Here is a 22,182-nt window from a genome sequence, read left to right as displayed (position 1 = left end):
AGCACAGCTATAGTGCAGCACACAGCTATAGTGCAATACACAGCTATAGTGCAGCACACAGTTATAGTGTAATGCACAGATATAGTGCAGCACACAGATATAGTGCAGCACACAGCTATAGTGCAATAGATAGCTATAGTGCTGCACACAGCTATAGTGCAGCACACAGTTACAGTGCAATACACAGCTACAGTTCAATACACAGCTATAGTGCAGCACACAGCTATTGTGTAGCATATAGCTTAGTGCAGCACACAGCTATAGCGCAATACACAGCTGTAGCACAGCACACAGTTATAGTGCAGCATACAGCTATAGTGCAATACACAGCTATAGGGCAGCATACAGTTATAGTGCAGCACACAGTTATAATGCAATACACCGTTACAGTGCAGCACACAGCTGTAGTGCAACACACAGCTATAGTGCAAGCACAGCTATAGTGCAGCATGTAGCTATAGTGCAATACACACCTATAGTGGAATACACAGTTATAGAGCAGCACACAGCTATAATGAGCATACATCTATAGTGCTATGCATAGCTATTGTGCCACACACAGCTATAGCGCAGCATACAGCTATAGTGCAATACACAGCTATAGTGCAATAAACAGTTGTAGTGCAGCCCACAGCTATAGTGCAATGCACTGCTATAGTGCAGCACACAGCTATAGTGCAATACACAGTTATAGTGCAATACACATCTATAGTATAGCACAGTTATTTTGCTATACACAGCTATAGTGATCACACAACTATAGTGTAGCACACAGCTATAGTGCAGCACACACCTATAGTGCAATACACAGCTATAGTGCAGCACACAATTATTGTGCAATACACAGCTGTAGTGCAGCACACAGCTATAGTGCAATGCACAGCTATATTGCAGCACACAGCTATAGTGCAGCATTTGGCTATAGTGCAATGCACAGCTGTAGTGTAGCACACAGCTAGAGTGCAGCACACAGCCATAGTGCAGCATGTAGCTATAGTGCAAAACACACCTATACTGCAGCACAGTTATATTGTGATACACAGCTATAGTGAGCACACAACTATAGTGGAATACACAGTTATAGTGCAGCACACAGCTATAGTGAGCACACAACTATAGTGCTATGCATAGTTACAGTGCAGCACACAGCTATAGTGCAATACACGGTAACAGTGCAGCACAGCTATAGTGCAATACACAGTTATAGTGCAATACACAGTTATAGTGCAATACACAGTTATTTTGCAATACACAGCTATAGTGAGCACACAACTATAGTGGAATACACAGTTACAGTGCAGCACACAGTTGTAGTGAGCACACAGCTATAGTGCAGCACACAGCTATAGTGCAGCATACAGTTATCATGCAATACACAGCTGTAGTGCAGCACACAGCTATAGTGCAGCACACAGCTATAGTGCAATACACAGTTATAGTGCAGCACACAGTTATCCTGCAGCACACAGTTATAGTGCAATACACAGTTATAGTGCAGCACACAGCTATAGTGCAATACACAGCTATAGTGAAGCATATAGCTGTAGTGCAGCACAGTTATAGTGCAATACACAACTATAGTGCAGCACACAGTTATAGTGCAGCAAGATGATTGAAGTCAATGCTGGCACATTGGCAGATGGTTGTGGTTTTGAAGGTCAGTCATCTCAGCGCTAGGACATCTTTGCAGAAGTTCCTCAGAGTGGTGTCCTATGCCTAACCATCTTCAGCTACTTCATGAATGACCTTCATTTCATCATCAGGTCATAAGTCAGAATGTTGGTCAATGATTGCACTATGTTCAGAACCATTTGCAACATCTCAGATATTGAAGCAGTCCACATTCAAGATCTGAACAATATCCAGGCTTGGACTGTAAAGTTTAAAGTAATGTTTGTGTCACACAAAAGCCAGGAAGTGGTCATCTCCAATAAGAAAAACCCATGCACAATAATAAAACAACAAATCACAATTTTCTGGAATAACTGTAGTGCAGCACATGGCTAGAATATAATATTAGCTAGATTATGGCACACAAATACAATATAGTTTACATCTTGAATACAACATGCGGGTATAATACAAAGCAGATCTAGAATAAAGCACACACCTCTGACGCAGTATGCAATTGTAGAATAATGTAGATTTAGAATACAGGACACAGTTGTGGAATAACAGTCTGACCACATTTTGACCACATGTTTAAACAGTAAATATTAGGACTAAGACCTGATTCACCTCTGTTTTCATTGTGTAGGGTTGCCTGAACAAACAGAAAGTCCTAACTGTCATCCGACAAATGCAACAGTTCTTAAAAGGACAAGAAACACATTTCACTGATGGAATTCGTACCATGAAAGCCAAGCTTTCAGCCTTACAGATCTCTGTGACCAAACTGACAGCAGACCAACCCTCAGGTATGTTAACATCAGACCCATATCAGCAGAAACCTGTTACACCAAACAAGTGTCTATAAAGAAAAATCCAAAAGAACTGCAAATGCTGGAAATCAGAAACAAAACCAGAATTGCTGGAAAAGGTCAGCAGGTCTGGCAGTATCTGAGGAGAGAAATCAGAGTTAACATTTCTTACCCTTCTTCAGACCCAAAACATTGACTACAATGTTGTGCTTTCCCAACTACCTACTGATAAGGTCTCCTAACAAAAAGATCCTCTATGCATATCTGGGCAGGCATCCTTGATTGCTACCCCAAGGAAGGAGAATGAAACAAATCCTACAAAAGTTGAATGATGTGACTTTTGAGAACTCTTGAGCAAAGGGTTCTGAGGGTAAGGGAATTGGGTGCTGCCACTTTAATTTTGTGGAAACTTTGAGTCAGTGATTCTTGGCAATCCAAGCAGCCTGAACAAATGATGTTTCAAAGTGGGCTGATTCAATTTTTACCACTTCTTGAATGAACTTGACCTTTAAAAACAAATCATGAATGTGGGTGTCAGTGGTAAAACCAGTATTGGTTTTCTGGAATAACTTGCAGGCTAGGCTGAGTAAAAGTGGAAGATCACCTTCCAGAACAGATGTTGGTGATCCAGATGGGTTCTTAATAACAATAAATCCAGTCTCATGGTCACCATTACTGAGACTAGATTTTAAGTTGCTGATTTATTAAATTGAATTTCATCAGCTACCACAGTGGGATTCAAAACCATGTCCTCAGAGCATTAGCCCGGGCTCTGAATTGCTCATCCAGTTACATGACCATCTCCCAACTGCCTTCAGAGCTGGGATCTTCAAACTCTGATGGAACAAGCTAGTTTAAAGCAATTTATAGATTCAGAGCACCATAACCGTTGTCACACTGGGTCTGTTTCTTTTTACTTCACTTGATATGAAATGCCTTAACCCCTAAACATCCTTGAGAATGGTGAATGATATTGGAGAGGAGGCTGCTGAGTGAAGATGAGCTAGACCGTCTCCCCTTAGCCAACATCATCCTTCATTCAGCAAGCTCATGTGCCCAATAAACTGAGATCTTAGGAGGAGATTCTTAAAAAATATTCATTCATAGTATGTGGACGACGTTGGCTGGGTCAGCAATTAAAGCCCATCCCTAATTGTTGAGTGGGTTGCTTGGCATTACAGAGGACAGTTAAAAGTCTCCTTCATTGCTGTGGGTCTGGAGTCTCATATAGACTAGACAAGAGCAGATTTCCTTTCCAAAAGGGCATTAGAGAGCCAGATGAATATTTACAACAGTCAGCAATGGCTACCTGCTTGTCATTGCACTGGTTTTTAATTCCAGACTTTATAGATTGAATACAAATGGCATCATGCTGGGATTAAATCTTATGTGTCCAGAACCTTAGTCTAGGGTTCTGCATGAATAGTCCGAAGACTTTATAACCATTCCACCTCCTCCCCAGATACTCTGAAGCAAGTAGTTAAGTGTCCTCAATATTGACATCATCTCAAGTTTCATTTCTCCCCTAAGACTGAGCCAAAGTTTATGGCATGGGAATTCTGTTTCTGTCTCAGTCTGTCTTAGGATTTAAGAGCATCCAAAGCTCATAACATCGAATAAACATAAAAAGTTTGTTCAAAAGCATGTATAAACTGAAGGCTGTGTAGAGAAAAATGTTAAAAGCAACTTGCTGTGCTTTGCCTTTCTACCTCTTGTAACTTGCAGGTACTTGGAGTAATAGCTATAGCTTAATGTCTGGGTTAACACAAAATCTTCATGGATTTATTATAGCTTAATAGTTCATATTATTTTACATCATACTTACTAATGTGCCGAATTACAAAGCAGTTGCGTAAGGATTTGCCAATTATATTGTTATAGAGTCATTGCAACACATTTCAACACGATCCAGTGTTCAAGGTGTCAAATGTTCTTATCATTACGGAGATACTGGGGATTAGAGGCTGGAGGTTGGAGTTTCCTTTGCATTAACATGCCAGGATAATAGCATAAAGTGGCAAAATCAGTGGTAAATCTTGGTAATGTGTTTCTGCATGGAGCCAAATTTATGACTCATTGCCTACACCGTACCCATTACTCTTTGTGACCTGCTCCATGTAAATAAAAGCCTTGGATCGCTGGTTTAGAGTACCTAGTGAGTTCTTCTACTGCCATCCTGTTGCAGACTCTTCCTGGGATCATGTGGTGACAGTGTTAGTAGGCTTGGGATAGCTGTGAAAAAGGTCAATAGTGCATTGATTACATTATTTAATCTGAGATGCAATAGAAGGGGAAGGCTGAAGCCAAACCCAAAACTTACCTTTTTAGGAGTCATTTCTTCTGATTGTGCTTTGTTCTGTTCAATAAAGTGACATAACATTTGATGCTTCAGCACAATCACAGCTTCATGCTGCTAATGGTTTGTAGGTTCTAAAGCTTCATGCATCTTTATTCCATTTGAGCAAATCTTGTAAAACAAATGGGTCAGCAGCCTCAGGATACAAGGCCCTTCTCTTGTTTGTCCCATCTTTAATTCTCCTGTGCAGAGTAGAATCCTATCTGTGGTATCCTGACACCATTTAGATTCAGATCTGATAATGGGATTGATACGTTAAGCTCCAAAGTTATTACAGCAGTGCAAACTGTTTGGTAAAGGTAAACCAAGGAATTGGAAGAATGGCAATCGAAAGTCTTGTACTAGTGCTAAATGTTGCTCCATATCTTGGATGGGATCTTAATCCGAGTTCCATGACAGATTCAAAAGTTTCAATACATGTCAAGAACTCTCCAAAGACAAAAATGGAAACAAATCCAGTGAAGAATTGTTGACATCTATCCAAGCATGGTTGCCGCTGTTTCTGATATAGAACATAGAACCTAGAACAATACAGCGCAGAACAGGCCCTTTGGCCCTCAATGTTGCGCCGACCCGTGAACTATTCTCAGTTCCCCCTACACTATCCCATCATGCATGTGCTTATCCAAGGATTGTTTAAATCTCCCTAATGTGGCTGAGTTAACTACATTAGCAGGTAGGGCATTCCACGCCCTTACCACTCTCTGAGTAAAGAATCTGCCTCTGACATTTGTCTTAAATCCATCACCCCTCAAATTGTAGTTATGCCCCCTCGTACAAGCTGACATCATCATTCTAGGAAAAAGACTTTCACTGTCTACCCTATCTAATCCTCTGATTATCCTGTGTATCTCTATCAAATCCCCTCTTAGCCTTCTTCTTTGCAATGAGAACAGACCCAAGTCTCTCAGCCTTTCCTCATAAGACCTTCCCTCCAGACCAGGCGACATCCTTGTAAATCTCCTCTGCACCTTTTCCAATGCTTCCACAACCTTCCCAAAATATTCCAAGTGTGGCCGTAATAACGTTTTGTATAGTTGCAGCATAATATTGCGGCTCCGGAACTCAATCCCTCTACAAATGAAACCTAACACACCATATGCCTTCTTAACAGCACTATCAACCTGGGTGGCAACTTTCAGGGATCTATGTACATGGACTCCGAGATCCCTCTGCACATCCACACTACCAAGAATCTTTCCATTGACTCAGTACTCTGCCTTCCTGTTATTCTTCCCAAAGTGCATCACCTCACATTTAGCTGCATTGAACTCCATTTGCCACCTCTCAGCCCAATTCTGCAGTTTATCTAAGTCCCCCTGCAATCTGTAACATTCTTACAAACTGTCCACTACTCCACCGACTTTAGGGTCATCTGCAAATTTACTAAACCATCCACCTATGTTTGCCACCTAAACCATCCACCTATCTAAGTCGTTTCTAAAAGTGACAAACAGCAGTGGTCCCAAAACAGATCCTTGTGCCATACCACTAGTAACTGGACTCCAGGCTGAATATTTTCCATCAACCACTACTCGCTGCTTTCTTTCAGAAAGCCAGTTTCTAATTCAAACTGCTAAATCACTCCCATGCCTCTGCATTTTTTCCAACAGCTTACCATGTAGAACTTTATCAAAGGCTTTACTGAAGTCCATGTATGTCACGTCAACTGCCCTACCTTCATCCACATGCTTGGTCACCTTCTCAAAAAACTCAATGAGGTTTGTGAGACACGACCTGCCCTTGACGACACCATGTTAACTATCTGAAATCAAATTGTTGCTTGCTAGATTATTATAAATTTCATCTCATAATCCTTTCCAAAACATTTCCTACAACAGAAGTAAGGCTCACTGGTCTATAATTACCTGGGTCATCTCTACTGCCCTTCTTGAACAAGGGCACAACATTTGCAATCCTCCAGTCCTCTGGTACTAAACCTGCAGACAATGATGACTCAAATATCAAAGCTAAAGGCTCTGCTATCTCCTCCCTAGCTTCCCAAAGAATCCTCGGATAGATCCCATCTGGCCCAGGGGACTTGTCTACTATCACTCCTTCTAGAATTGATAACACCTGTTTGTAACTAACCTCGATCCTTTCTAGTCTAATATCTCATACCTCATTCCTCTCCTCTACAATATTCTCTTTTTCCTGAGTGAAAACCGAGGAGAAATGTTCATTTAGCACCTCTCCAATCTCCACAGGGTCCACACTTAAGTTCCTACTTCTGTCTTTGACTGTCCCTATTCCGACGCTAGTCATTCTCTTTTTCTTCACATACCTATGGAAAGCTTTAGGATTCTCCTTTATTCTATTTGCTAAAGACTGCTCGAGTCCTCTCTTTACTCTTCTTAACTTTCTCTTTAAATCCTTCCGAGCTGATCTGTAACTCTCCATCGCCTCATCTGAACAACTTGCCTCATCAACACATAAGACTCCTTCTGCTTAACATGAGATGCAATTTCTGTAGTAAACCACAATTTCCTTATCTTATCATTCCCTCCCTGCTTGACAGAGATATACCTATCAAGGACATGCATTATCTGTTCCTTAAACCAGCTCTACATTTCGATTGTCCCCATCCCCTGCATTTTGCTACCCCATTCTGTGCATCCTAATTCTTGCCTAATCACATTATAATTGCCCTTGCCCCATCGGTAACTCTTGCCCTGTGCTAAGTACCTATCCCTTTCCATCGCAACACTAAACATAACTGAATTATGGTCACTCTATCCAAAGTGCTCACCTACAACTAAATCAAACACCTGGCCTGGTTCATTACCAAGTACCAGATCCAGTGTGGCCTCCCCTCTTGTCGGCCCTTCGACATACTGAGTCAGGAAACCCTCCTGTACACATTGAACAAAAACTGATCCATCCGACAGACTAGAGTTATAGCATTTCCAGTCAATGTTGGGGAAGTTAAAGTCCCCCATAATGACCACCCTGTTCCTTTCACTCCTACGCAGAATAATTTTGCCAATCCCCTCTTCCACCTCCCTGGAACTCTGCGGAGGCCTATTAAAAAAAACTCCAAGCAGTGTGACCTCTCCTCCTGTTTCTAACCTCAGCCCACCCTACCTCAGTAGACGAACCCTCATCAAAAGTTCTTTCAGCCACCGTTGTACTATCCTTGACTAACAAGGCCACACCTCTCCCCCCCCCTCTTTTACCGCCTTGCCTGTTCTTAATGAAAGATCTATACCCTGGAACCTGCAACATCCATTCCTCACCCTGCTCTATCCATGTCTCCAAAATGGCCATAACATCAAAGTCCTAGATACCTACCCAAGCTGCAAGCTCACCTACCTTATTTCGAATACTTCTGGCTTTGAAGTAGACACACTTCAAACCAGCTTGCTCTCTGCCAGCACATTCCTGTGAACCTGAAATCTTGTCCCTGTCCTCCCTACTCTCATCCCCCTCTGCATTGCAGCTACATCTCAGGTTCCCATCCCCCTGAGTAGAAGAAATTGCATTTCAGTTTCTCAAGATGTTCCAATGGGCTACTTGAAATAACTCCACAGCAAAGGTATCCTACCTCCCAGCCACCCTTTATTTATACATGCATAATATTTGTCGCTGGTCCAGCTGCTTCAGAGCCAGCTCTCTGAATGAGCTGAAGTTCTGACAGTCCTGTTTATATCTGTCAGCCAGGGCTCTGTGATTGCAATGAGTAACAACCCCAATCAAGAATTCATATTCTATGAGGTCCATCTCGCTGACTTCGTTACAATCACTACAAATACATAACACTACACAGATAATTATTTCTTAAGTATTGTTGCTTGCATATGGGTAGGTCTGCAAGAAGACAAAATGAATTGATCTGTTATTTGATGGTGTTGGTTAATTACTATGGGAGAATGTACTTGCTCTTTCTTGAATAATCATGTGGAATTTCTTTACATGGCCAACCCACCTGGGACCTTGGTTTAAAGATTATTTCGAAAGACCAGCAATGTAAATTTGTAATATGCAAGCTTGCTCAATGTTGTATGGAAGTGGCAAATAAGATTATGGGGTAGAACTTCACCTGAAATCAATCAGAACAATAACCAAGGAATTTCAGGCACAAAATGGTGTTTAGTACTAATTGAGTGTAATAACTTTTTGCACTACTTTTCACCCACTAAACAAAGCCATGCCCAAGGATAAGTTCATTGTGGGGTAGATTTGTGCCAATTAATCTTGTCTTTTCTCCCTCCCATGTTCTTTCATAGTATGTGGGTGTCACTGATAGGACCAGGGTTTGCCCATCTCTCAACATCCTTGGGCTGAGAGCTTTTCTTGTTTGTCATTTTCAGAAAGCAGTTAAGAGTTGACCCTATAGCTACAGGTCTGGAGGATGGCAGATTTCCTTCCCTAAAGAACTTCAACAAATTGCACCTATTACCAGTAGCTTTGCGGTTACCAGTGCTGAGACTGGCTGTCAGTTCCAGATGTATTAAGACATTTTATCCCTAGGGCAATAACCTATGATAGTGACACTATGGTACCATCTCCTCTTTGAGGAGGCTTTTAAAACATCCTTTGTTTAAGTGCAAATGCACTAATAGGTATCTTTTAAAGGCTTTTAAATGCAAACATGCACTTAACTTCCTAAGAACCTAACTACCAATGAATTTAGGAAAGGTTTAAGTATAATTTTTGAATGTCACTGTCATTGACCCAGTGAGGACAAAGTGGTCTGTGTTCAACTGAGCTTGGTCCATGACTTGGAAGGGAATTTGATGGTTCCTGACACTCCTGTTTAACATTTTGAATTTAAGGCAGTGTCTAAATTCACCAGAAGCTGCTTCTTATTCATATGGCAGGGGAAACAGAAAGTTTGATATTGTATTTTGGTAATATCATAGGCGTGTAATCCAGAACCCCAAATTAAGATTCTGTTTAATATATAATTAATTTAAATTAATATATTTGAACCTGGGTTCAAATCCTGCAATGGCAGATGGTGAAATTTGAATTCAATAAAACCTAGAATAAAAAGTTGATCTAATGATGACCATTGTCGTTTGTCATAAAAACCCACCTGGTTCATTTCTATCCTTTAGGGAAGGAAATATGCTATCCTTAGCTGGTCTGGCCTACCTGTGACTTCAGATCCACAGCAATGTTGTTGACTCTTAACTGCCTTCTGGGAAATTATGGACGGGCAATAAATGTTGACCTAGCCAGTGATGCCTATGCCCCACCAGCAAATAAAGAATCCACTCAGCTGACAATGGGAGTGATTGTGACTTCCACCAGGAGTGAATCTCTCAGGACAGATGTTCAGTTTATGGAGCATAATGTGGGAAAATGTAAGTGTTTCACCTTGGCAAGCAGAATAGGCAAGCTGAATATTATTTAAATGGAGAGAGATTGCAGAATGTTGTGCCGCACAGGGATTTGGAATCGAACTTGCATGTAAAACAAGTAATTAGGAAAGCAGGGCATTAGTGAGACAATAAGCTGAATCTTCCTAGTCCCTAAATGACGTGGACAATGGTGACTCAGTTGGGTAAATAAGATGTTTTGCTGAAATGAAATTCTCAATGCCAAGAGCAAATACTTTTAATCTTTAACCAAGTGGTGAATGGTGACACGAGAACCTCGCTATTGCCCAGCGTGAGACCTATTTGCTTGAATTGGCATGTTTTATTACTGAGCACACTTCATGATATGCAGTTTCCCATGTTCTTACCTGCTGAATAGAAACTTGATGGTTTCGAGGAAAGACAGACGACTCCATGCCGTTTGCTCCTCCAGACCTTCCTCTTGGACAATAATCACCAAGGTCTCAGGACATGCTCCCTTGGTTCATGGCACCCTCATGACACATCTCCGATTCACTTATAACATGGTTAGAATCAGAGAATCCCCACAGTGTCGAAACGGGCCTTCAACCCAACAAGTCCACACTGACCCTCCAATTAGCATCCCACCTAGACCTGTTCCCCTACCCTATTATTCTACATTTCCCATGACTAATTCCCCTGGACACTGTGGGCAATTTAACGCAGCCAGTTCACCTAACCTGCACATCTTTGGACTGTGGGAGGATACTGGAGCACCCGGGGGAAACCCACACAGACACGGGGAGAGAGTGCAAACTCCATAAAGACAGTTGCCCGTGACTGGAATGAAAGCCGGGTCCCTGGTGCTGTGAGACAGCAGTGCTAACCAATGAGCTAACATGCCAGCCTTCCATGCTGCTCTTCCGTGCTGTACTCTGGAGTGTCCCAGCATGTTCCATTGGACTTTTGCTGCCCGAACACGTGGCAAGCTCCCAGCTCACAGATTTGATCAGGGCATCTGTCAGGGAGTCCTGCTTACTCCTGAAACTGATGACTCACTTTGCACTGACTTGGACTCTCAAAGGATTCCTGCTTTCCCTTGTCTTTCTTGCACGTTGATTTTTCAGCCAGAGCAAAAGTCTCACAGTACTTCAGTCTTGCCTTGTTGTTTAGTGCAGACACGAAGTCAGGGAGCTTGCCTTGATTGTCATCATTGTTTTGGATCACAGTGTGTATCCAAGAGGTTTTTTAGGTACGGTTAAATGTAGTTAAGAGAAGACTCGACAACAGCAATTTGCTTAACTATGGATGTTTATTAAATAATAATATTGATAATAACAATACTAAAGAAAGGAAAAAATTGCAGTAAGTCTCACGCCCTTCTGCCCATCAGGGACTCCTCGATCAATGGCTGGTCTGGAGGCTTAAGTTTGTTCCTGGCACCATTCGCGATCCTAGTTCAAGGTGAAGTCCAAAATCTCAACGAAATCTTTCTCTTATACAGTGTAACAAACAGCCAGTGCAGAAAAGCAGATACAGAAAACAAGCTGCTTGCAAGTACAGAAAACAAGTTTTGATTTTGCCATCTGCAACATATACAGGAATGTTCACAGGGCTCATTCAAGGTCATGCAGCTGTCAAATATCATCAATAATTTTAGCCCTTCGGCCCATCCTATACAATCAGTCAGTCAGGCGGGTGTGTTGCTGTACAACACTGTATTACTACACCAATATCACATCTGCCATATACATGGAAACACACTGCAACCAAATGGCCATGTTACAAAAGTCTAACTGAAAAGTTCTTCACTCAGATCAAAGGTAACAGCCTTTAGTGAAGAGGTTCTGGCACAGTACGTTTAGGCTTAGTCAGCTGCTTGAGCAGGTAGGGTCAGAGGCATCCATTTCACAACCATTTCAGCGTGAGCAGAGTAAGTGTTTCATGATGTGAAGGAAGGGCTCCACTTTTGAGCAATATGAGACCCTTCAAGAGGAAATAGCATTAACCAGGTACTGTCACAATGCAGGTGAAAATGCTGTATGCGAGCCTTACACATTGACCTAGTGTGTAGACTCTCCCAGAAGTAGACATAGATAATCCTAAATGACATACAAGTCTCAATTGAAAACTTGTTTTTCTCTCTCTCTCTCTCTCTCTCTCTCTCTCTCTCTCTGCTTTGTTATAGTAACGTGGTGTCCATCGCTGGAGATTCCTAAACACGGCAAGAAGCTTGGCTCCAGGTACAGCGCAGATCATGAGGTGCATTTTGTCTGTCTGCCTGGCTACCAGCTCATCGGCTCCAGTACCAGGGTCTGTCAGCCCAACGGGCGCTGGACAGGGGTGAATGCTAGCTGCACAGGTACTCCAGTTTAAAGTTTCATAGTAGGTTGGCGCTGTTCACACCAAAGACTAAAGCACTAATTATTTACTTTAGTAGGTAACAAAACACCATCATTAGATATTAGCTGGAACCAAATCACCACAATAATGTGTTCCTTTAATACATTACACTTTCTCATTTACTCTTTTTTTTCTGAAATTTTAGAAGTAAAAGTGCGAACACTTACTTGCTGGATTGTCAGGGTGTGATTTCCAATTTTAGAAAATAGCTCTTGAATCAGAACAGCCATTCAGTCTCTCGAGTCTGTTCCACCTTTTTAATGGCTGATTTGCAACCTAACTCCATGTGATATTAACTTAATGCTTCCATGCACAATTACTATTTAAAAGGTGTTAAACCCTCCAATTTTTTTCCTTTTAACAAAATCAAGTTGAGATGCAATTATATGTCACGTGTGACACAGTTGTAACACTCTCTGAGTTAGGAGATTGTCCATCCAGAGAGTTGAACATAAAATCTATACTGACATCTCGGTGTGGTACTGAGGGTGTGCTGCACTTTTAGAGCTGCTATCTTTCAGTGAAAGTATTAAACCAATGTCCAATTTTCTCTCTCACAATAGTGCAAGATCCCATGCACTGTTCCAAACAGCTGGGTAGTTAGTTATCCCTGCTATCCTGACCAAAATTTATTTCTCAACCAAGTTCACTAAAAACAGACTATCTGTCACATATTGGCTTTTGCATGTCCTGCGCTATACATTGTTGATAACACTTCATGGACTGTGAAGGTTTTTGATGTTTTTAACCCTTTGTGGATTCAATATTTTCTTTTATTCATTCAAGGGATGTGGTCATCGCTGGTTATGGCCCACCTCTAATTGCCCAGAGGGCAGTCAAGAGTCAACCACATTGCTGTGGGTCTGGAGTCACATGTAGGTCAGATCAGGCAAAGATGGCAGATTACCTACGCTAAAGGATATCAGTGTTTTTCCGACAATTAGAATTTAATTTCCAGATTTGTTATTGAATTCAAATTCTACCACCTGCCATGGCAGGATTTGAACCCGGGTTTTGCTTTCCTAGAAAAATTATTTGGAAGAAATATACTTGTGCACAACGGTTTAGTGTATGGAATAATCACAATGAGTTATCCAAGTAAATTCAATCATAACGTCTTGAAACGAGTCAGATAAATACTTGGGAGTAGTTTCAATAACACCATTTAATATCCTTGTATAAGAACATCATAACAAGAGAAGGCCATTCAGTCGATTGGGTCTGCCCCACCAATCAACATGATCATATCTGATCAAACCCATTGATATCTGTTTTACCCATCCCCATAACATCATTGGTCAGCGGAAATCTATCAATCTCCAGAAAGATCTCTCCGGGGTGTTGCTAAGTAATGAATAATGGTTGGTTGAACAAATCTTTTCATATATTTATATGTATTTTTGGAGGATTATAATATTTTAAAAAGTATTGTGAAATACTAAAGCTAAATAAATTTGTTACCAAATCGACCATATAAGCATGCAGTTTGAAAAGAAAAAACTGACAATGCTCATGTGTGATACATTTTTATCAAAGGCATTGATTTAAAGTAAATGGGTTAATACCTCCATAACAATTGTAACATTAAGAACGTCTGCTGAACATTTGCACATTAATATAATATGATTTGAAGACTCACACCATTAGGTTGAATTGGGTCAGGAATTGATCATTAATTGTTGATAATTGTTCTTGATGGGATCCCAAATAGGAAACTCCTACATTACACAAATGTTTAGCCAAAAATGCATGTCGGTACCTAGATTAAAGAGGAGGCAATGAATAATGAGAGAGTTTGTGTCTCTTGTCACACAAAACTGCTTTGATCAAAGTCGGCAGAATGTTCTCACTCCTAAGTGTTAAAAAAAAAGACAACGTTATATTCCCCATGTGGGAATACCTGCATATCTCTCCTTAGCTTAATGATATTTGGTCACACATTCCACCCTGAGCTTTCTATCTTTCCCATCAAGCAGTCTTTGCCAGCGTGAAGTGGCCTGTGCTCACTTGTCCTGGTAACCCAGCCATGCTCCAGCTGCCGGGGTGATGGGTTTTGGAGGTCAAGGATGTATTTAGTTAATGGTCTCAGACATTTCATTAAATAATTTCATGGTCTAATGGTCTGGAGATATTCCAGGCATGCTATTGATAGCCAGCAGCACCTCGTTCTGGTGGAGTTAGTTCTCTGTGATGTTGCACTGGCTGGTTGTAGTGTAACGTAAACGAGCTCTGTGAGTCAGGATGCACAGGGCCTGGATCTTTTTGTCCTGTTTGAATGAAGCAAAATGTGGAGCCGATGCTATTGTGATTGAAATCCCTTAAGAAATGTTATAGGCTGCTTTACAAGATCACACATGTATAAAGATGAAGGAGATAATTCTGCTCACTTGGACTAATTCTTCCACAATAAATAGGAAAAGGAGGTGGTTGTTTAGCCCCTTAGAGTCTGTTCTACCATTCAGTTAGACCATGACTGATTTATACCTTGTTTCCTTTACCCACATTGGTTCCATTGCCTTTACTACCCTGGCAAAATGTTTAATAAATCCCCAGCCTCTGAGGCTTGTGAGAAAATACATTGAAGATTTGCACTTTGTGTGAAGAAGTGCTTTTTGACATCAGTCCTGAAAAGTTTGCTCTAATTTTAGTTTCAACTTATGTCCCCTTATTCAGGACTTCTCCACTAGAGGAGATAGTTTCCATTATTCTCATTTCAAATCCTTGAATCGTCTTAATCACCTCAAATAGATCATACCTCCTTCTTCTACATGAAAAGGTATACAAAGCTAATCCATGCATGTTGCTGTCAAATGTCACCTTTATTAGTTTCAATATCACTCTGGTGCATCTGGGCTGCATATCCTTCTCCCTCCTCATCCTCCTGAATCTCCCCAACACAAAATCGGTGTATCCATTCTGAGGGGCGTGACCAAGAAGTAGATAGGCTCAGACTTTTTTTCACTGGAATGTAGGAGGATGAGAGGTGAGAGATGTTTATAAAATCATGAGGGGGTAGAGATAAGATGACCGGCCGGTGTCTTTTCCCTAGACTGGACTATTTCAAGACTAGAGGCATATTTTTAAAGTGAGAGGAGAAAGATTTTAAAAAGACACAAGGGGCAATTTCTTTATACAAAGAGTGGTTCATGTGTGAAATGAACTTCCAGAGAAAATGGTGGATGTAGGTACAGTTTCAGCATTTAAAAGGCATTTAGAGAAGTCCATGAATAAGAAATGTTTGGAGGGATATATGGGCCAAGCGCAGGCAAGTGGGACGAGTTTAGTTTGGGATCATGGTCAACATGGACTGGTTGGACCGAAGGGTCTGTTTCTGTGCTGTATGACTTTACAACTGAATGCCATTCTTCATATTCAGTATAACCAGGGCTTTGTGGGTGGCACAGTGGCAAAGTGGTTAGCACTGCTGCCTCACAGCGCCAGAGACCTGGGTTCAAGTCCCGCCTCAGGCAATTGACTGTGTGGAGTTTGCACACTCTACCCGTGTCTGCATGGGTTTCCTCCAGGTGCTCCGGTTTCCTCCCACAGTCCAAAAAAAAATGCGCAGGTTAGGTGAATTGGCCATGCTAAATTGCCCGTAGTGTTATGGGGCCGGGGTAAATGTAGGGGAATGGGTCTGGGTGGGTTGCGGGTCGGTGTGGACTTGTTGGGCTGAAGGGCCTGTTTCCACACTAAGTAATCTAATCTAATTTTGTACAATCGTAATTAATTTTAATCAATACAAGCTCCACCTTCTCCTTTTCCTAAAGCACCTAATATCCTGACCTCCAGAACTTCCTTAGAAATTGTTTCACTTATTCCCCACCTTGTTTTTTTTTTAACTTGTGGGATATGGGTGTCACTGGCCAGGCCTAGTTGCCCTTAAGGTGGTGTTGAACCACTGCAGTCCACTATCGACAGCCCCACAATGCTGTTAGGGAGGAAGTTCCAGGATTTTGGCACAGTGACACTGAAGGAAGGGTGATATATTTTGCTGTAAGGAGGACTTGTGGCTTGGAGGGGAACTTGGTGGTGGTTCCCATGTATCTGCTACGCTGTTTTTCCAGATGAAAGTGATCATGGATTTAGAAGGCGCTGTTTGAGAATCCTTGGGGAATTTCTGCAGTGCATCATGTAGACAGTACATACTGCTGCTTCTGAACATTGGTGATGGAATGATTGAATATTTCTGGATATGGTGCCAATTAGGAGGGCTGCTTTGTCCTGGATGCTGTCAAACCTCTTGAGTGTCTTTGGAGCTGCACTCATCCAGGCAACTGCGAAATATTCCATCATTCTCCTGATTTGTGCCTTGTAGATGGTGGACAGACTTTGGAGAGTCAGGAGGTGAGTTACATGCCATACTATTCCTAGCCTGTGACCTACTTTTGTAGCCACACTATGTATATGGCAAGTTGAGTTGAGTCCAGTTGAGATTCTGGCCAATGGTAACTCCCAGAATGTTGTTAGTAGGGATTCAGTGACGATGGCAGTATTGAATGTCAAGGGGCAGTGGTTAGATTATTTCTTATTGGAGAGGGTGATTACTTGACATTTGTGTGGCATGAATGTAACTTGCCACTTGTCAGCCCAAGCCTGGATATTGCCCAGAACTTGCCACATTTGAACATGGATTGCTTCAGCATCTGAGGAGTCACAAAGGGTGCTGACCATTTTGCAATTATCAGTGAACATCTCCATTTTTGACCTTACGATGGAAGGAAGGTCATTGATAAAGTAGTAGAAGATGGTTGGGCCTAGGACACTGCCCTGAGGAACTCCTGCAGAGTTGTCCTGGAGATACAGATCATTACAGCACATTACAGGCCGTTCCGCTCTCAACCTTGCACCAACCTGTCAAACCAACCTGAAGCCCATCAACCTACACTCTTCCATTTTCATCCATATGTCTATCCAATTACCATTTAAATGCCCTTAAAGTTGGCGAGTCTACTACTGTTGCAGGCAGGCTGTTCCAAGCACCTACTCTGAGTAAAGAAACTACCCTGACATCTGTCCTATATCTATTACCCCTCAATTTAAAGCTGTGTCCCCTCGTGCTAGCCATCACCATCTGAGGAAAAAGGCTCTCACTGTCCATCCTGTCTACCCCTCTGATTATCTTCTATGTCTCAATTAAGTCACCTCTTGTTCCTGTTCGCTTAAGTCCACAGTCCCTAACCTATTTTCCTAACCAAATATTCTGCTAAGTTAAAAATCATACAACACCAGGTTAATGTTGAGTTAGACTAGTTCTATTTCCAAAGTGGGTTTTACAGGGTTTTACATGGATTCATGCAATTTTTGAGCAAAATAAAATAGAATTCTGCAAAAACAAATTCACCCCCATAAACTGTGCATGTGTAGGAGAGAGAGAGCGTGCACGTGGATGTGAGTGCATGTGATAGAGTGTGTGTGTGTAAACTTGGTTAAGTGTGTGTGTGTGTGTGTGTGTGTGTGTGTGTGTGTGTGTGTGTGTGAGATGAGGTATATGCCTGTGAGAGGGTGTGTAAAATTTGATCTTGCTTATTCAGCAGCCTTTGCCGAACCACCACTCATAAAACTTTCAATCAACATTGATTTACTTGCTGGAGTTTCTTTGTGATAATGCAAAGTGATTGCTCCACGGAGAGGCAGAGGATGGAGTCATGGCGACACCATGCGGATCTGCAGCATGGCCTGTGAGCTGCAAATTTGTACAGCTTTTATAAACCCCTTGTAGTTTATTGGGTACACAGATTTCAAAACAAGTGCCAGCAGTAAAGCTTCAGTCAAAAACAGGATAAAGGTGAGTTTATTGAGAAACTACTGGTGAAATTGCTGTGTAAAAGAAAATGGTACAATTATAGGTAAAATACAGATATAAAGATTAAAATCGTTATGGATACAGATGAAAGCAAGTTCTGTCTGTTATTGTTGCAAACCTGTTTCTTTGAGGTGAAGTGGTTGAAATCTTGAAGTCAGAATTCAGCAGCTGTGATGGTTTCTGTTGTTGAATAGTTGGATATTGCTTCAAGAGGTAGCCTGAGTAGAACAGGTGCAGGGAGGAAGTGAAGGCTGCTTTATTTTCCTTTCACGGCATTGCAGGTTCTAGTAGCTGGGTTTAGTACTCCAGTCCTTTTTTGCAGTTTGTTTTTTTTCCATCTCCCTTTTGAGAACCCTCTTTCTGGCTCTCCCTCCCCCTTTCTCACTGACCATCTGTCTATGATTGTGTCTCTTTCAGACCTTCTTGGAGTTATGTTTAACATGGTGTCTCACAATGTGTCCAATACAAATGGCTGCTCTGTTCATTTTTGATGCATCATTGTTTCACAAAGCAAAGTCAGTCGTGCTACAGTTTCCTACGGGATCATTCTAGTTTTCTGTTTCTCTTGGAAGCTTTGAATTTTCAGATCTTTAGGCAACGCATGGCATTGATCATGAATTAATTGAAGTTTTGATGTCTGCTTCTTGTGATTTAGTGCCATCAAAGCATACAGTGTAGGAACAGGTCCTTTGGTCTAGTATGTCTATGCTGACCAATAAGCCACCACACCACGCTAATCCCATTTACTTGCACTTGATCCATAGCTTACTATAACCTGGCATTTTAATTACTCATCCAGACGTTTTTTAAATGTTGGGCAGCACGTTCCATATTTTTAGCACCCTCTGTGTAATAAAATGTTTTCTCAAATCCCCTCTAAACTAGTCATTCCTCGCCCTCTGATATGAAATACATCTGCAATGGAAACATATTCTCACAATCTCCTAAGTTTCTCACAATTTTGTAAACCTCAATCAGATTCCCCCCCCTCAGCTTCAGTTGCTCCAGGTTCAGCAAACTCAGCCTATCCAGTCTCTCCTTGTAACTGTGACTTTTCATCTCAGGCAGCAACCTGGAGAATCTCCTCTGCACCCTCTCCAGTGCAGTCACGTCCTTCCGATAGTGTGTCCACCAGAGATAATACACGATCTGTCTGCTTAATGAATTGATAAGAACAGTAAAGTGACTTTTGGAGTCATATTGTAAGATGCTGCATTCATTTTGAAAATTCAGATTAACCTTTTATACAAATATAGTATTAATAAGATACATCTAATTTAAAATCAATCAGATGAGAATAAAACAGAAACACAAGAATACATACTATTATAGTTAGACAGTCATGACAAAAGACAACAGCAGAGTAGTTACAAAGACAACCGAGCACAAGGACTCTGTGGTACAAGAGCAATGCATAACACTGTTTAACTACACTGTTTAATATAGTCAAATAACAGTGATTTATTCATTGACAGTAGCTTTGTGCTATTCTTAAATATGAAATTAATTTAAAGCTGTATTTGTTTTAGAAAATCAAGGTGGAGTTACGGTATAGATCACTCATGATCCAAGTTAATTCCACTGGTAGCAAGTTTTTATCTGGACATTAAAAAATTGGAAATCAAAGAGCAATGGTCTTATTATCAATTTACTGTTCACTCTTCAGCTGCAGTATTGTGGTGTGACATTGGTGCCATGCAGACAGGTATGGTCTGTAAAGCAGCAATCTCTCCACTTTGGCTGAAAACTGTAGTTCCAACTTCCAGTGGGACACCAGAGGGGCAGAATCTTTAGTGGGCTGGGCAGGAGGCAAAGATGAATTTGCAGTGGGTTAAAGTTTTGTGATTAAGCTCCCGGAATGTTTGAAGCAGGTCAGCTCAATGGGCTGAAGGACCTTTCTCTGAACTGTAGGCCTCTCAGACTATGACCCCATGGTCAGGAACCTGTTGTGCATTCTGTAGCACATCATCAATACTCATGAACACCCCAGCCCATTGGAATTATATTCAGAGATTCAGCTCTATTAGTCAAAAAAGGGAAACATAAAGAGTTGGCTGTGTTAATCCACAATGAGATGTATAACTGGTCACATAGAGCCTACCTTCAAAGTCTGGTAAGTAGAAACCTCTTAATTCTTTCATAGACAAGGTGTTTATTTGAGAACAGTGTTTGGGTTTTATTTACAATAAAACAAGGTCAGACAGTCCTTTTGGAACAGGGGCCTAATCCAGCATTCTTCAGAAATGAAGTGGCTGGAGACTCCTGTGATGCGCTCAAAAAAAATTGTTTTTTATACTATGGTGGTTCATGACAGATGAATAAATATTGAAGGCCATTATCATGTTTTCAGTTCAGAATAATCAAGGATGATATTTAGTTTAGAAGACCCAGAGACTGAAAGATTTTACAGCAGCTCAGAGTAGACCTGACTGGAGTCATACAGTCGAGCAGACCCTTCGGTCCAAATCATCCATGCTGACCAGGTTTCCGAAGCTGAACTAGTCCCATTTGCCTGCATTTGGCCCATATCCCTCTAAACCTTTCTATTCATGTACATATCCAAATATCTTTTAAATGTAGTAACTGTACTTAGGTTCTCTCTCAGAAATGAGTCCTTCAGAGTGGTTCAAGGATAACGTTAGCATGGCTGACATTAGTTTTTTGCATAAATAACTTTTAAAAGGCATACTGACAGGACAAGAATTTGCAGGGCTGTAGGAACCAGGCAGGGGACAGGAATCAGTCGCTGTGTTCTTTTGACACCGATGGTCAAATGGACCCCTTCTTTGCTGCATCATTCATTGATTCTATAGTTAATAAGTGTTACTGGGATCTACATCCCAAGGAAATGATTTAAAATTCGTCTAAATGTTACCTGGACTGTAGTGTTTGGCTTACCCATTTTTTTTTCAACTCTGTTTGATTTCTCTCATAGAAATTAATGAATGTGCCAGTAACCCCTGTCAGAATGGAGGGATCTGTGTGGATGCTGTGAACCAATACACGTGTTCTTGCCCAAACAACTGGATGGGGCGCCACTGTCAATATCCGGGACAGACAGGTTTGTAATAGTGCGGAGGCTGAATACTGTCTGGATTTGAGTAGGTGAGAACAGTATGTCTTTATACTGAAAGTTGAGGAACAAATCTATTGACATGGAAAATGTGCTGTGAAGGATTTTAGAAAGCCAAGCATTTTTTAAAAAATCGACCTAATAATTGAAAAGTATTTTCTGCTCTGTTATGAAGTAATTTTGCACATGCTGTGGTTTTGACTTGTTTGAAAAGCCATGTGGATTCCGTTCCAGGAGCTTCCCTTTGAAGTGGTGTTATTATTGTGTGGGATGCAAGCACATTCCACTGCAGGGAACGTCATCCTGTGCTGTGAATAATATTTCTTTCCTTCTCGTTTGAGATGTATAAACAAACTATTGGAGAGCAGGATGAGAAGGCTGAATAGCTGAATAGCCTTTTCAGTAATACACTGCTCTGAGATTATAATTACTCCATGATCTTATTGAATAGTAAAGCAGACTCGATGGGCCGAATGGTCTAATTCTGCTCCTACATCTTAGGGCATCACATGTTTGCTGTTCCTGTCGGTAACTTTATCCAGGTGAGAATTACAGGCCTAATTCTGATTTCTGACCTTTTGTTGGAAAAAACCCTCAGTGTCTTTTTATTCATTCATGGGATGAACATGATACAGGTTAGGCCAGCGTTTATTATCCAGGCCTACCTGCCCAGAGCTTAGTAAAGAGTAATCCATATTGCTGTGGGTCTGCAGTCAAGGCCAGACCAAGTAAGAATGGTAGTTTCCTTCCCTAAATGACATTAGTGAACAAGTTGGGTTTTTCTAACAATCAACAGTAGATTCACGGTCATTGTTAGACTCTTAATCCCAGATTTTTAAAAT

At 41.3% G+C, this 22,182-nt stretch overlaps 1 protein-coding gene across 3 annotated transcripts in view; it reads left to right on the top strand.

Annotated features, from left to right (window-relative positions):
* fbln7 (fibulin 7) overlaps positions 1-22,182 on the top strand; it is a 43,021-nt gene that overhangs the window by 2,810 nt on the left and 18,029 nt on the right. For 2 of the 3 annotated variants that reach the window (XM_072551407.1, XM_072551405.1), the window contains exons 2-4: positions 2,258-2,417; positions 12,250-12,423; positions 21,203-21,328. In XM_072551407.1, the coding sequence (XP_072407508.1) occupies positions 2,258-2,417; positions 12,250-12,423; positions 21,203-21,328 (460 nt within the window). Of the gene's footprint in view, positions 1-2,257; positions 2,418-9,836; positions 10,086-12,249; positions 12,424-21,202; positions 21,329-22,182 lie in introns of those variants that run through there. The other variant, XM_072551406.1, reaches the window with a different exon arrangement.

Source organism: Chiloscyllium punctatum, chromosome 3 (genome assembly GCF_047496795.1).
Source record: "Chiloscyllium punctatum isolate Juve2018m chromosome 3, sChiPun1.3, whole genome shotgun sequence".
NCBI lineage: Eukaryota > Metazoa > Chordata > Chondrichthyes > Orectolobiformes > Hemiscylliidae > Chiloscyllium > Chiloscyllium punctatum.
The sequence above is the reverse complement of the archived record's forward strand: the minus strand, read 5'-3'. Positions and strand labels throughout refer to the sequence as shown.